General features: G+C 37.2%; 1 protein-coding gene across 7 annotated transcripts in view; it reads right to left on the bottom strand.

Moving 5' to 3' along the window:
• Tpgs2 (tubulin polyglutamylase complex subunit 2) overlaps positions 1-16,673 on the bottom strand; it is a 36,622-nt gene that overhangs the window by 11,724 nt on the left and 8,225 nt on the right. Inside the window, exons 2-5 of one of the 7 annotated variants that reach the window (XM_021236696.2) lie at positions 13,358-13,437; positions 4,320-4,513; positions 878-1,010; positions 673-760 (exon numbers count right to left, since the gene is read on the bottom strand). In XM_021236696.2, coding sequence (XP_021092355.1) covers positions 673-760; positions 878-952 — 163 coding nt within the window. In that variant the 5' untranslated portion in view covers positions 953-1,010; positions 4,320-4,513; positions 13,358-13,437. Of the gene's footprint in view, positions 1-672; positions 761-856; positions 1,011-4,319; positions 4,514-13,357; positions 13,438-16,673 lie in introns of all 7 variants that reach the window. The other 6 variants (XM_087189566.1, XM_021236697.2, XM_021236698.2 and 3 more) reach the window with 6 other exon arrangements.

Below are 16,673 nucleotides of genomic sequence, written 5' to 3'. Positions count from 1 at the left end.
AGCTTATGAGCTTTTACCAAAGTCTTCACCTAAATGTGCAGTGCTGTCTTTCATGTCGACATAGTATCTACAATCTCTGATATGTACAGGGTTGTGAGTTCTCACATGCTCAATGCAACTGTCTTGGCTTAGGAACACTGAAGGCTAAGATGACAGCCTAAAAACTGAGCTGGTTGGTGACTTATGCTGAGATCATAAAGGAGAGAAGGAAAGGCTGTGGTTTGAGGGTTAGAGCCTTGAAGTCTTCACAATGATGAGAAGAGGGAAGGAGCTTGGACGATGTGGGCAGTTGCTTCCAGGAATACTGGAGGCTAGTGTTATAGCTGACCCTGACATGACTCTTCTGAGGAGGAATACTCAGCAGCTTTATGTTTGAGTTGGTTGGGTCTTTGTGCAGTGTTTAATGTTTTCCTCCACCATATTGCAAAAAGAAGCCTCTAAACTGAGCTTCCAGGTCAAACCCAGCTAGACACTGGAACAGTGTGGTGGTAGGTGAAGTACTGTTAATATCAGTTAGCTTTGAGATAAAATTAAAACTTTTGGATATGGCATTTGATAAGCACCCATAAAAACTGTCCAGATTCAAAGAGTGAAGTCGTAAGGCCCTCAGAGTCATTCCATCCAAACTCTCCATCAGTGCAATGGTCCCCAACAGCAAGGGAACTAGCTCACCATCTAGCTTCACACTCCAGGTCATGTGGAAGCCATTGGTCATCAGGTAAAAGTTCTTCATATCCTCAGGCATCATACAGTTATTTTTCTAGAATTACAAAGCAGCTGAGTGTTAGATGAGGGCTGAGAAAAAGGGAATAGGGATGAACCTCAAAGCATTTGAAATAGGATAACTCATAATTACCTACAAAACTTAGACACGTACTGAGAGGTCTATAAGCAGATTCACCAGATTGACTTTTTCTTTTTTTTGCCTCATCAGATAAAGCAGACTAGGCATCTGCTCTGCTGTGATATGTCCTGATGGCTAGCTGAAAAAAGGGCTCAAAGAGGACAAGCTACGGAGGAAATAGGAGAATGTGATGAGAGATGAGGTCTGGCAATGTTAGAGCATAACAATCATTGTCATAAATTCCAGGTCCATGTGCACATATTGTTTACTGAAATAAATTACTGGACAAATGAGAGCATTTTAAAAGTGAAGAATATATATTTCTAAAGCATTCAATGCAATGAACCTATTCTAATATTTCTGACATTTCTTAGAAAGTTTAGAATATACACAAATATATCACATGGATAAGAAGTCCTCCAAACTGGTGGTGTGGAAAACAAAGGAACAGTTCAGTATCTTTTTAGGAAGCACAGGAACAAACCTTAGATACTAAATAACTCCCATCTGTGCACAGGCCTGACCAGTCTTCTCTAGTCAATTCAAATCACTGAGTGTACAGAAAGATGGGTTCTCCAATTCCTTTCCTGGGTGCCCTAGGGTGTCTTCTTGTATTCTCTGTGATTCCAGAGAGGAAAACTGCATGAAGAATGCCTCTCTCTAACCCCAGAAGCCCATGCACAAGAGATTTATAGTTAATAGTGTTCTGATAAGCTTCTTTTCCTCCTGTAGCCCCCTAAAGCCAGTATCCACTCAAAGATTTTGATCACTAGTGCCATCTTGTGGTGTAGACAAGGAAAATACTGTCTACCAGTCTGTGTTTTGTTCGTGTTTTTTTTTTTCTTTTTTCTTTTTTGGTGCTGAGGATTAAACATTGCACTAAGCTACATCCCCAGCCCTTTTTATTTTGAGAAAGGCCTTACTAAGTTGCTCTGGCTGGAGTTAAACTTGCAATGCTCATTGAGATTACAAGTATGTGCCACCACACCCACTTATTCTTAATGGGGATTCAAAGAGATCCCTGCAGAGAAGAGCTGGTAGATTACTTGGCATTGTTTGTTTTTAAGTTAGGCTAAGAATTCCAGTAGCAGTGATATTTTTTGTTATGATATTTTACCCAAGAAATAAGTTTTAGTATTTTATACCAGTGTCTTTTAAAAAACTGAAAATTCATTAATATACAAAAAAGTCAGTGAAATTATATAATACATTTCAAACACGAATATAAATTGTCAGGTAAACCTTCTCATATAAGTAGTAGTGGGCCTTGGCCCTGCTGCTTCTTTGCTGAATGTTTACATTTTCTGAGTGGGTCTTCCAGGGTACCATTTGTAGAAGCTTCCCTGCCCTGGCCAGTTACTTCCATTTTAATTTCTCTTTTTGTCAGTCTGGAAAAAGTCTGCTGTTCCCCACGAACAATCTACCCATTTCAAATGGCTTCTCTCCACACCAGAGTCTTAGTCTTTTTTTCTCTTGGAGGGGAGCAGATGGAAAAGGAGAGGGAAGACTGGCAGAATGTGAATAGAAGAGAGGCATATCAAGATTGGAGGGAGAATTTGGGAAGAAGGTTAAGAAGACAGAATACCCTGCTGATCAGTGTCTACAGTAACAGCTGACTTGTTTACAACTATTGCTCTATCTTGTCCAAAGATGATGCTGTCACATGGCTCCCAATTTTCAGTATTTTTTTCTCCTCCAAAAGAGGCTAACCACAATAGTTTCTTTAAGCTACTCTATAAAAAGTCCAACACAAATCTTGTTACCCCTCATTAGGTTTGAGAGCTATCAAAATGATTCCTAGAAAACTTTCATAAGAACTGGCTGAGCCTCAAAGAGCTGTCCACTGCCTCTTGTTCACCTTCTCTACTTTTGAACAATTTTTGTACTCCATTGTTCCCTCCATTTTTAGAGGCCACTTTGTCTTGGAACAGAGATGAGTAGCAGATGCAAGATTAAGTCATAAAGAAGCCAGAGGATGGAAATTAATGTTTCTATAGGTGCCTGTCCTTTCTGAGCAGGATATTTGTGTATCTGTTCTCAAGAACAGCCAGAGGAAGGGTTGCCCATGAAGCTCACTGAAGAGCACTAAAACACTACTGGAAATGTGAGGAGATAAGACAGCACATCTATTTAAACTCTTCTTGGAGAGGACATTCCATGAAGTGGAAGGAAAACCTAGGGTGTGAAGGGATGGTATGAGATCCCCATGAGAATTCTCAAAGTCCCTCCAATGATGGGGCGCCTAGTTTACCAAACCTTTTGTTGAGTAGCATATGAGAGTTCTGGGCCAGAGCTGAACTGTTTAACACTCAGAGAAAAGGCAGCACGGTTTGCCCCAAATCCTTTCTCCATACAACCATCAGTCTCCCTCTAAAAATACATGATGAAAAAATTTATAAAAATTTCCCCTATCTGGGGGCACCATATATTTTGGTGAAGGAAGTACTGTATGTGACAAAACTCAGCCAAAACAACCTTCAGAACAGTAAGGCTCTTAACTAGCCAACAAGATTTACATGTGAGGGGACTCCTGTGGGAAGCCTTTGCATTTGAAACCTCCTTGTTTTAGAGCTTCTAGGTGTGGGGGCCTCAGTTGTAGGACTGTGGAAAAACAGCCAGATGATGCTGGGATAATTCTATATTTTATCTGACTTATGTTTTATCTAATTCATCCATCCAACATTTATTGAACGTCTGTAATGGAATAAATGCTGTGCTAGACACTAGAAACACTAAGAGAAGTGAGGCAAGGTACAGAGGAGGCGGTGTTATGCAAATCCACCTTTCTCTTCCTGCTTGGCAAAACCTTCATTTTGCTTGAGATGGCAATAGGTCTTGTTAAATACCTGCTTTTAAGACCTCAGTCTACAATTAGAACTGGACATTAAGTTGTAAACACAAGTTCAATGATATTTTCAAGAAAATTTTCAACTTCCTGTTGAAAGGAGACAGAGCTGGAAACATCCCTCACTTTTTCTTCCTGTCTTGTGCTTGGAGGTGGCAGGTGGGACCCTAGTAGTCAACTGGCCATTATAAAAGAAAATGACAAAATAATTATAGAAATAATGGTTTAACATTATCTGGGCTGATGAATCAACTCCAATTATCTACCTCAGGGCTTGTTACAAGACCAATATTAATTCCTATTTGTTTAAGCTATTGTTATTTTAATATTACACTTCCTTGAGCCAAATTAATTTCTAATTTACACAGAGACAAATGTGTAAGAAATAAGTATTGCAGCTACAAGAGGCAAAGTGAATTAGGAAGAAGAATCTGAAGAGGGCAGTGCTTTAGAATCCAGGGGAAAAGATTTATGAGTAGGAAAGATAGCTCACTAAGGTACTTTGCACACTTCCTTCCACAACAAATGACAACAACAAAATAGCTATGAGAAGTGATCACAAAATAAAGTGAATGTTTAATTTTTATTATAGTAAAAGTCATATTGCTATTAATTTCCCTCAAAACACACCTCCTCTCCCTGTTGCTCTGAAGAGTTTCCCACTGTTCTTCCCACTTTCTGAAATAGTTCTGGAAGTCTTCTTTTTTCAGCGTCTTTAGTTGTGCTGTCATGGCTGGCGTGATGTTCTAAATCAATTCAAAATGTTTACCTTTCATTGTCATTTTTGACTTTGAGGAAGAGCCAGGAGTCACATGTTGCCAGATCTGTTGAATAAAGGGGATGCACTGTCATGTTCTTATGAGCCTACATTTCTGTTGGATGGCATTCAGAAGCAGCATTCACTGTATTTTTTATTATACCTTGTAAAAACACTAAAAAAAGAGGACTTCCATAACTACTTCAGAAAATGGCCAGAATGATGAGAAAATGTTCAAAGTGAGGAAGGATATTTTGAGGGCGATTAATGACAATTTGTCATTTGTTGTAATAATTTATTTTTAAACACACACCATTTTGTTGATCAGCCCTTGTATTTCACTAGAGTATTTGAAACAGAGCACTGGAGTCCAGTAGGGTATATCAGAGACATGCAGAGCACAGGGATACATCATAGCCTTATAAAGAAGAGAATTAAATATATAACATCTACCATTCTGCCTCTCTAGATCAACCCCGAATTAAGAGGGACTTTGCTAGACAGGGAAAAAGTAATAACCAAGAGGCTCCTGCCAATTCTCATGCCTCAGACACTTGAGGCATGTGTTGCTGGAGAAGTCTATGGCCTTGACAGGTCCAAAGCCTATTTTGGAGAGCTGTCAGGTTACCACACTGCTGCACTGCCCCACAGAAAGAGCCTAGCCCATGCTGTGGCCTCCCTCACTCAGGCTCCTGCTGCACAGAAACATCTTGAGACCTTTCCCTCACTGGGTCCAGTGAAACAGCTGTGTAGCTGCACTTGAGTCAGTCAGATGGCCCTGTATCCAGAAAATAGTGGATCAGCTCACCCTGAGCAGTTCAGTCTATAGAGGCCCTGAGAAGCAGATGGGTAGCTCTCTTTTTTGAGTGTCCTGGCTCACTGAGGTCTTCTCCGGAAGCTGCTGAGAGGCCCTACCTATTCTTCTGCAGCCCCAAGAAGCAACTACTCAGCCTGATCTCAGAAGCTTGGCCCAGTGAGAACTTGTGAAACAGAAGGCCTTGGCAACCCACTTTTGGTCCTGAGAAGCAGCTGGGAAGCTTACCTAGAGCAGGTTGGCCCCTAGAGCCCCTAGAAAGTTACCTGTATAGCTCTTAAACACTGACAGTTTCTTGGTCTGAGCCTAAGGGTAGGCCCTGGTCCTCATGCAGCCCTGAAATATTAGCACCCTGCCCCACTATTGGGCATGCTATACCCACTGGAGTAGCCCCACCCTCCTATAACCTGAGAAACTGATACATGTCTCATATCTGCAGCTGGGTGCACTGTGCCAACAGCTGCCAGTGATTCTGCCCCACCTAAAAGAGCTGCATTGCAGCTGTCAGTGTGATCCCACAACTGAAGCAGAGATTACTGAAACAGCTGCAGGCCAACTTTGATTAGTATGGAAGAAGCAACATGGAGACTATATCTTGGAGCCAAAATCAATGTAGCATATCTAACCAACACCCTAGGTCACATCACCAGAAATAATCTTTTATTGTAAGAGTCACCCTTAAAAACTGATAGAAGCAACCAACTTACCAGATATACTCAATCAACATAGAGACACAGGAAACATGAAAATACAAGGTAACATGATGCCTCCAAAGGAATACTCAGCAACAAATTCTAAAGCAAAGAAATCAATGAATTGCCTAACAAAGAATTAAGAAGAATGATTTTTAAGGAAACTTTATGTGATACCAGAGAATTATGACAATTCACGCAAGTTAGGAAGACAATTCATGACATAAAGGAGAAATTGAGCAAAGAGATAAAAAACCAAATGGAAAGTGTGCCACTAAAGAACTCAGTAAATGAAATAAAAAATATGGTGAAGAGCCTCAATAACACAATACAATAGGCAGAAGAAAAAACTTCTGAGTTTTAAGATAGGTTTTTGAAATGACCCAATCAAAGAAACAAACCAAATTAAAAAGAATGAAGAAAGACTTTGAAACTTACAAGACATCATTAAGAGTGCAAACATTTTTGTTTCAGAAAGAGAAGAGAAAGGAAAAGGCATAGAAAATCTATTTAATGAAACAATTGCTAAAAATGTTCCAAATCTTGGGAAAGATACTAACATCCACATTCAGAAAGCTCAAAGCAACTTTTAAAATAGACTCCCCTAAAAAATCCTCTGTAAGATGTATTATAATCAGACTGCCAAAAATACAAAGTGAAAAAAGAATTATAAAAGAATCAAGAAAAAAGTGTGAGGTGGCATAAAAAGGAATCTCTATCAGACTAGCAGTAGACTTCTCCACAGAAACCTTACAGGTAAGCAGAGAAAGTGATGATATATACAAAGAACAACCAAGAATAATTTCTCTTTTTTTAAAAAAGACAAATAAAGTCTTCCCAAGATAAGTAAAGCAGAGAGAGTTTATCAGCACTGTAAGAAATGTTTTAAAAAGTTCTATACTAGAAGTAAAAATACATAAAACTACAAAAGTCAATAGAACAGATATACAAAAAATAGAGAATAAAAACCCACCAAATTATAAATATCAAAAAGAGGACGAAAAGGAAAAGGATTTACAAAACCAAAAAATTTAGCAAAATGATAGAGTATTTCCTATCAAAAATAAAAAAAACCTTAAATGCAAAGGGATTACACACCCCAACTGAAAGATACAGACTGATTGAATGGATAAGCAAAGCAAGACCCAATGATAAGCTGCCTACAAGAAACTCACTTCACCAGCAAAGACACACAGTCTGAAAATGAGGAGATGGAAATAAGATTTAGATCTTAAGTGTGCCTCAAAGGTCCATATGTTAAAGGCTTAGTCCAAAGCTGAGCATTTTTGGGAAGTAGTGAAATTTAAAAGAGGCATCCTTAGTCACAAGATTTAGGTCATTGGAAGTATACCCCTGAAAAGGATATTGGGATTCCAGCCCTTTCTCTTCCATTCTTTGCTTCTCAACTGCCATGAAGTGAGCAACATTTCTTCTTCTGACACACACACCAGACAAGTAATACTACCTCATCATAGGCCCTAAAGCAAAGGATCAACAGAACATGGACTGATGATGGTAAAATTGTGAGCCAAGATAAATCTTTCCTCATTTGAAGTTGATTTATCTTTCATATTTGTTAACAGTAATGGAAAACTGACTACTACAACATGCAAATAGAAACCAAAAGCAAGAGAGAGAGAGAGTGGCTATACTATGTTAGATAGACTCTAAGTAAAAAACTATCAAAATAGATAAAGAAGGTCATTATATAATGAAAAAGGGATCAATGAAACAAGAGAAAATAACAATTACAAATGTATGTGCATCAATTGCTGGAGTGCCCAATTATTTAAATAAAACTCTTAATCTAAAAGGAGGCACAAACTCTAAAACAACAATAACTAGGGATTTCAACACCCACCTTCATCAATGGACAGTTCATATACACAGACATAGACACAGACACACACATACACACACACATACACAGACATAAAACCAACAAAGAAACATCAGATTTAAACCATACTTCAGATCAAATAGACACCCCCCAAAAACATTTGTAGATCATTTCAACCAACAGCTACAAAATTCACATTCTTCTTACTAGAATGTGGGACATTCCCCAGGGTAGACCATATGTTAGGCCACAAAATGAGCCTCAGTAGAGTCAAAGAAAATGAAACCACAGCGTATATATTCTCTGACCACAATGAAATAAAACTACAAACCAAGAAGAAGACCTTTAGAAATTATAGAAATACATGAAATTTAAACAGCATTCCCTTAAACAAACAATGGGTCAATAAAGAAATCAAAAGGAAAATTGAAAAATTTCTGGAAAGAATTGAAAATGAAAAACAACATAACAAAGCTATGGGATACAAGAAAAGTATTAAGAGAGAAGTTTACACTAATAAGTATCTACATAGAAAAATAGATTGCAAAGAAATAACCTAAAAACGCAACATAAGAAACTAGAATGGCAAAAACACACTAAACTCCAAATTATCAGAAGACAAATGATAACAAAGATCAGAGCAGAAGCATGAGACTAAAACAACAATACAAAAGATCAATGAAACAAAGAGTTGGTTTTTTGAAAAGAAAATTGACAAAACTGTAGCTAGACTAACCAAGAAAAAGAGGAAGACCCAAGTAAAATCAATAATGAAAAAGGAGCTATGACAACTGCTATTACAGAAACAACAAATGATCATTCAGAATGATTTTGAACAACTACATGCCAACACATTGGAAAACTTATAGGAAATGGATACATTTCTGGGCATTTATAACTAAACAAAACAGACTCAAGGGCACGTAAAAATCTTGAGCAGACAGACCCATAATGAGCAGTGGCATAGAATCAGTAATAAAAAGTCTTCCAAGAAAAGCCCAGGACCAGATGGCTACACTATAGAATTTTACCAAAACTTTAAGGAAAAACTAACACAAAGTCTCAAACTATTCCAAAGTATTGAAATGGAGTGAGCCCCTCCAATCTCATTCTACAAAGCCAGGATTACCCTTATAGTAAAACCAGACAAGGGCACAACAAACATGAAAACACCCAGTCAATACTTCTGATGAACATATATGCTAAAATTCTCAAAAATACTAATAAACTGAATCCAACAGCACATCAAAAAGATTATGATCAGGGCTGGAGATTTAGCTCAGTGGTTCCACCACCTGCCTTGCAAGTGCAAGGTCCCAAGTTTGATCCCCGGTACCAAAAAAAAAAAAAAAAGATTATGATCAAATGGTGCTTATACAAGGGATGCAGGGTGGTTGAACATATGCAAATCAATGAATATATGCATCACATCAACAGAATGAAGGACAAAAGCCTTATGATCATCTCAATAGATGCAGGAAAAGCATTTGATTAAATCTGTGATAAAAACCCTTCATGATAAAAACCCTCAAAAAATTAGGTATAACAGCAGTGTACCTCCTCATACTAAATAGGAAAAACTTTAAATTGTTTCCTTTAAGATCAAGAACAAGATAAGAGGTGATAATCTTAAGTGAAATAAATAGGACACACATGTAAATACTGAATAGCTTCTCTGGTGTGAAAAACTGAAAGTGTAAATAAGAGTCAACATGTATAATTGATAATGTCAAATAGAAGAAAAGGTGCAAGGGGATGGGGAATTGGGAGGGATAGAGGAAAGGAAAGAAGGGAATGGAATGAATATGAGAAAATGAAAAAATGGAAACAGTCTTTGTAAATAGGGAGGGATGGAGGGGTTGAAGCGGGGGCAGGGGAAGGGGAAAAATAAGAATCCAGATATATTATATAAAGGTACAAATCTCCAATGATGAATGTAATTATATTGTATACCTAAAATGTGCCAATAAAATTAATTTTAAAAAAAGAACAAGATAAGAATGTCTACTTTCACTGCTCTTATTCTATAAAGTATTAGAAGTCTTAGCCAGAACAAGAAGACAGGAGAATGAAATAAAGGGAATCCAAATAGGAAAAGAGAAGGTCAAATTAATTCTGCAAATAACATGGTTTTATATACTAAAAAAACCTAATGACTCCACCAAAAAAGTTAGAATTTATAAACAAATTCAGTAAAGTTGCAGTAGATAAGATCAACACACAAAAACCAGATTTTTATATTCTAATAATAAAATTGCTGAGAAAGAAATAAAGAAAAAATTCCATTCACAAAGCTATGAAAAATACTGAAGAATAAATTTGACCAAGGAAATGTTCTCTACAATGAAAATTAGAAAACATTGATAAAAGGAAGTATAGGACACAAACACAAAATGGAAAGACAGTTTCTGCACATGCGTTGAAGAATTAACTTCGTTAAGATATTCATATTACTCAAAGCAATCTACAGATTCAACGTAATTCCTATCAAAACATCAATGATATTCTTCACAGAAACAGAAAAAAAATCCTAAAATGTGAACGGAAACACATAAGACCACACTGCCCAATAGCCAAAATGATCTTCAGCAAAAAAGAATAAAACTTGAAACACTACAATCATGTCTTCAAAGCATTAAACAAAGCTACAGTAACTCAAACAGTACCCTGGACTAGCATAAAATCAGACAAAGAACAAAGGAACAGAACAGAAAGCCCAGAATCAAATCCATATATTTACAGCCAATTAGTTTTTAACAAAGATGGCAAGAACATACGATGGAGGAAGGACAATCTTCTTAATAAAAGATGTTTGGAAAAATGACTACATCCATCCTAAAGAGTCTATACCGCTGTCTCTCGCCATATAAAAAGATCAACTCAAAATGGATGAATAACTTAAATGCAAGACTCAAAAGTATGAAACTAAGCAGGGCTCCATGGCACATTCTTCTCATTCCAGGTACTGTGGAGGCTGAGGTAGGAAGATTGCAAATTTAAGGCCAACTCGGGCAACTTAGCAAGGTTTTGTCTCAAGAAAAAAAAAAAAAGAAAAGTGCTGGGTTGTTGCTCAGTAAAGAGTTTCTTTTACTGTAATAAATTTTAAAGAACAAAAAAATTCATTGTATATTTTTTAATCACACCAAGTATGTCTGAGGAGAATGTTCCTTTTATAGTCCAGTTAGTTAAAAATCTCTTTCTCTCCTAACTACTCTTTAATTTTCCAGACCTCTGATGGCTATTTATCCAGCCCTATAGCTGCAGTCTTCTAAGTATCAGTCTAAGCTGAATGGAACCCAAGACAGTTGCAGTGTCCAGAAGGCAGGCTACATTCCAATGAGATGCTCTGTATGCAGACTCTAGTCCCAAAAGAAGCTATGGAAAGCAAGTTCCAGATGAATAAACTACAGTGTAACAGGTAAAATAGAGACAAATGGGTAAAGTCTTCTTAAAGAATTGTGGGCAATATATAGTACAAGACACAAAGAAAGGTACACCTCAGAAATTGCTTCAAGTGAATGACATAATACAACATAATCTTAATGGTGCTCCACCCTAGACAAGAACCTCGAGGGCAGTTTTCCTTCAAGGGCTGGCTTAACCTTGTAAAGGGTCAAGAGAAATGTATTCAATCACATCTTTTTCTCAATGTTACCTGTAACAGTGTCAACCAGACAAAGCCATAGAGATACCATCAAATGGCTCTGACAAGATCAGCCACTTTATAAGAGCTCAATATTGGTTGATGTGTCTATTTTTATGCCAGAACCATGTTGTTTTGATTATTATAGCTTTGTAACATACTTTGTAATCCTGTAATTTAATGTCTCCAGTTTTGTTCTTTTTAGTCAAGATTTATTTATTTGGCTATGTGGGTTCCATATGAGTTTTAGGATTGTTTTCTACTACTTTTATAAAGATTGACATGGAAATTTTCACAGAGATTTACAGATTACTGAATCTGTAAATTGTGGATGGTAAAGGCATTTTAATAATGCTGTAAAACAAGCCAGACACAGACAGATAAACACTCTATGATCTCACTTACATGTAGAATCTACAAAAGTTGAACTTACAGAAGTAGAGTAGAGTGATTACCAGAGGCTGGGGAAAGGGGCAATACTGTTCAGTGCATTAGGAAGAGTAAGTTCTGGTGTTGTATTGCAAAGCATGATGATGACCGCAGTTAATTAATAATATGTATTTTAAAATAGCTAAAATAAAAGACTTTGGATGTCCTTGTCACAAAGAAATGATACATATTTGAGGTGAAGAATATGCTAATTAGCCTGATTTGATCATTTCCCAGTCAACTTCACTTGTGTTCCATGATCTTCCCAAAGAGAAAACTGACTTCTCAGTTCCCTACTCCCAAGATGTAGAACAAACTCCTGATCTATGAGTCCTGCATGTCCTGGTCCTTTCTGACCTCTCCCCTGCTCTCCTGCACTCCTTCTTTATGTTTTTGGAATAATATAATCCTTCCTCTTCTCAAAGACTTCACATAGACTGAAAGCCCTTTCATCTGCATCCCATCTGCTTGGTTAACAAACAACTTTTCACAGTTTCTTTGGGAAAACTTTTTGTCAACCTCCCTACTAGGTCAGGCCTCTGGACAGTTCTCCCTTTACCTCTTTCATAGTACTTAGTCCAATTTGTAATTATGCTTGTAACAATCTACTCTGTCTTAAGACAGTAAGATCAAGTGGTGAGAAAAGAGTCTTTTAAAAAATCACCAATGACCCAGGGCTAAGTAACAAGCACAATGCTTGGACCATTTTAGGAGATTAAAAGTTATACTGAATAAATGAATTAAAGATCAGAGGAAAACTGGGAATGTATTAGCTATGGATCTGGTTAGCAGTTATTTGCACACTCACCCAAGCTTTGCCCAGCCTGATGCTTACTCAAGGTATATCTTTTCCTTTTCTTGATTGATATTTTTTTTTTATTGTGTACAACTTCAAATATCCATTGCCTCCATAGCATTACCAGGGCTTAGGGGTAATACTGAGGAAATGGCATGGGATGAATATGTTTCTGTTATCAGTCTCTAGTTTCACTCTTATGTAGTGTGAAAGCTTGCTTTGCAGGATTTAGATTTCTTTGGAGATGTTGGGGTTTTTGTTATTGTTATGACCATGGTCTATTTTGAAGAAAAGAAAAAGAAATAAATTCCCAGAGTGGGAAAGTCTATGCAGATGCAGAGTGTCTCAGTGGCTGCCCAGATTTGGGGGATACGGGGGATTAGGAGACAATGGCTAGTAGAGAGAGTGTTTTGATTTGAGATAATAAAAATGACCTAAATTTGATTATGGTTACAGTTTTACAACTCTGTTAATATGCTGGAAATCTGTTGAATCTTTTATTTTACTTAAGTTTGTGGATTGTGTGGTATGTATGTTCTTAGTTCAATAAAGTTGTTTTATTAGAAGAAAGGAAATGGCATGGAATGGAAAGCAGCTGTGACCTGACACAGGAACAGGTTTCCTGCCCTAATTTTTCCTTCTCAGGGGCACTGAGGGCCTTTGTAGGAAGATGAGAATGTCACATGACAACACTTACTTGTTCCCATGAAGAAATCATATGACGTTCTGCAGGTGCTTTTTCTATGATGGTCACCTCTGTCACACCTGGAGAAGATTCTACAGGAATAAAAAGACAAGTCTGGTAGAGTTGAAATCAGCTCACTTGCACAGTCTACAATACAGGTTGATTAATTACTGGTAATAGCACTAGGATTATCCAATCCTTCTGATGAACATTAAATCCCCTGTATCACCTGAAAGCAGAGAACTGGTTGCAAAGGTGCTCAGTCCCATAACCTAAGATGATATCTTCTTGTTAGAAAGAGCACCAATAAAACATACAGTGTATTATACTCAATCACTACTCAGTCCCTTGTTGATTAAAGAAGAGGATTCTAATTCTTAGTAATTTCACACAGAACTTCTCAGTGAGCTAAATATATACACTTACAGTGAAAAGGAATAACTCATTAAATTTTATAAGACATAAAACTTTGTTTGCTTTTCTTCTAAAGAAAACTCATTCTGAACATAATATTCTATTCTCTGAGGTACAAGATTTAGAAGCTAGGCTAACATAAAAAATGAATTTTGTCTAGAAATATTCTGAGAATAAAATAAGTTGTATCTATACATCCTCAAAGGAGAAAAAGGTCTCTAAATAATCCAGTCTCCTTCTCTTTGTGGAACTGTGATTTACCACCTACTCTGAGGTAAATAAAAAGTCACCTGGGATGTAAGAGATTCCAATACTTCATCCTACATTCTCTACTTATCTATTCATCTGTTTTCAAGATTTTTTTTTTTTTTTTTTTTTGGTACTGGGGATCAAACTCAGAACCTTGTGCTTTCGAGGCAGGTGGCAGAACTGAGCTAAATCCCCGGCTATTTTCAAGATTTTGAAGTTCTTGGTATAAGACATAAAATCTGTTATAAACATTATTATGGCTTGAATTCTTTCTCACAAAATTATGTTGAAGTCCTAGCCCCAGGACTTCAGAATATGATCTTATTTTAAAATAGGGTTATTGCTGATGTAATTAGTTTAGATGATGTCATACAGGAGTAGGGCAGACTTCTAGTCCGATATGATTGGTGCCCTATTTATACTAGAAAGAACACCACGTGAAGAAACATACAGATGGAATATGGCATTGTAAAGATAGAGGATTGAAGTGAAGCATCTATAAGACAAAATATGACAAACATTGCTGGTGAACTACCAGGAAGAGGTAAAGGCAGGATCTAACTCCTGCAAGTTTCAGAATGAGCAAGGCTCTGCTGATACTTTGACTTCAGATTTTAGGATTCCAAAACTGTGAGAGAATAAATTTCTGTGGTTCTAAACCATAAAGGTGTGCTTTTACAGCAGCCCTATCAAACTAATGCAAAGCCTATGTACCTTTTCTCTTTATGACACTGTGTAAATTATTCCCACAGTTAGTACTTCTGTTTTACACTATGTTCACAGCAACAAGCCTTGAAGAAATCACAGCCACAAAATCTCTTCCTGGTTTGATCCATCCTCAGCATACCACTGGAGGCTCCTGCCTATACTTAGGCCTGTTTCTTATCTAATATTGCTTAATTCTCCCTTTGCTCTGGAAGATAGAGGACTTACTATATTTGCTTGACTTTATTTTTTCCCATAGCCTAAATCCTGTGCTTTAGTAGTGTCAGTTTCCTCATTGGGTCAATTCCTACAACTTCTCAAAAACCAAATCTGTACTCATATTCAGTTATGCTGTACCCTGTTCCTGATACATATACCCATATGTGCCCATGTTTTTCTTCATCTATCCAAGTCCTACTCATACTTAAGGCTAGCTTCAAGTTCTACCTCTTACTCTCATTACTCCAGTGCCCACTGATCTCTGATTTTCCTGATACACCATTCAATCTAATGAAGGGTCTGCACTGCTTATGTTTGTACTTAATTATATTCTATTTTGATCTGTATATTATTTACTAGGAGGCCTAGGCAACTGTAAATAAAATTTATTAATTTAAAAAAATCTCTAGAAATATGGCAGACTTCTAGTTTTATGTGGTTCATTGATTCTGATTGTGCAACACCCTTTCTATGCACATAAAGTTTCCTCCAAGTTAATAGAACACTCACATTTTGGGGTTCAGCAATAAAGCAGCTAAGAATTCTTAACTCCACCTGATCTGGTCTTTCTTTATATATTGAGTAGTTGTGTGACCTATGATCTGAGATGAATCTTCACTTCTCTTTGCATTCAGTAAGACAGAATACTATTATTTCCCTTGGTAGATGAAGCAGCAGTAAAAGTACTTTGGAAAAATGAAATGTACCACATTATTACCCACAAAAAATGTTTTCCTTCTTTTCAATACCCTTTGTAAGATATAGGAAGCAAAGTGCTGTTGTGGAGAAACACTTGGAGCTTTAAGCCATTAGGTTTGGATGAATCTTTGCTATGTCTCTGATTAGGGTAGGATGGGAGATGCTACCTGTCCCTTCAAGGTTGTTCCCATGTGACACTGTTCTACTAAAGCCAAGATAGTGAATAACTGGATAATAAGACATATGTATATATGTATGTATGTATGTATGTAGTGCTGGGGCTTGAACCCAGGGCCTTGTGCATGCCAGAGAAGTATTCTATCACTGAGCTACATTCCCAGGCCATAATAAATGTTAATGATAAGAACATTAAGGCTGAGAGGTTAGGCCACAAAATCAATTCTCTGACACTCAAGTATAGGTTTAATTGAGAAAGAGCTATGTGCAAATGATGCGGCATGTTCCTTGGTTCAGCTCTTTAGAAATTATTTTATGGAAATGGAGTCTAGCTTTCATCAGTCTTAGCAACTTACTACTTCACATGCACTAGTATAGAATACAGAATTTTTTGCCAGTGACCTAGCTGGTTACATACTGATGTCTGGCCCTACCCTCAGGGGACTCTGGGGTATAAGGTTGCAAGAGAACACACACCATTATTCTCTCTAGTAGTTTATTCCAAAGTTGGCTGCTATCAATTCCTTCCTTCCCGACATGTCCATTCCATTTCATCGAGAGTTGAAGTCTATTTCTCCACATCCTTTAATTTGAAGTTAGCCTCAAATTTCTATGACCAATAAAATATGGTAAAGAAATATGCTGTGCCAAAGGTGGACTTAAACTTCTTCCAATTTTAGTATATGTGCTGCCGAACCGGGCACAGGACTTAAACTTCTATAGGACTGGGAATTTCCCTTTTTCTTTGAGTTCCAAGCCATTACCTAATAAATCAAAGCTAGTGTTCTGAGATAGGCCATGTTGAACAGCACTGAGAGAACCAGACATGTGGCTACAGAAGCCATCACCTCATTCTAGTCCCAGG

This window comes from Heterocephalus glaber, unplaced genomic scaffold (genome assembly GCF_053883595.1).
Source record: "Heterocephalus glaber isolate CG9 unplaced genomic scaffold, H.glaber_assembly_v1.0 deba00000331, whole genome shotgun sequence".
In the NCBI taxonomy this organism is placed as follows: Eukaryota; Metazoa; Chordata; class Mammalia; order Rodentia; family Bathyergidae; genus Heterocephalus; species Heterocephalus glaber.
Note: the sequence above shows the minus strand (reverse complement) of the source record. Positions and strands in the feature narration are given on the sequence as shown.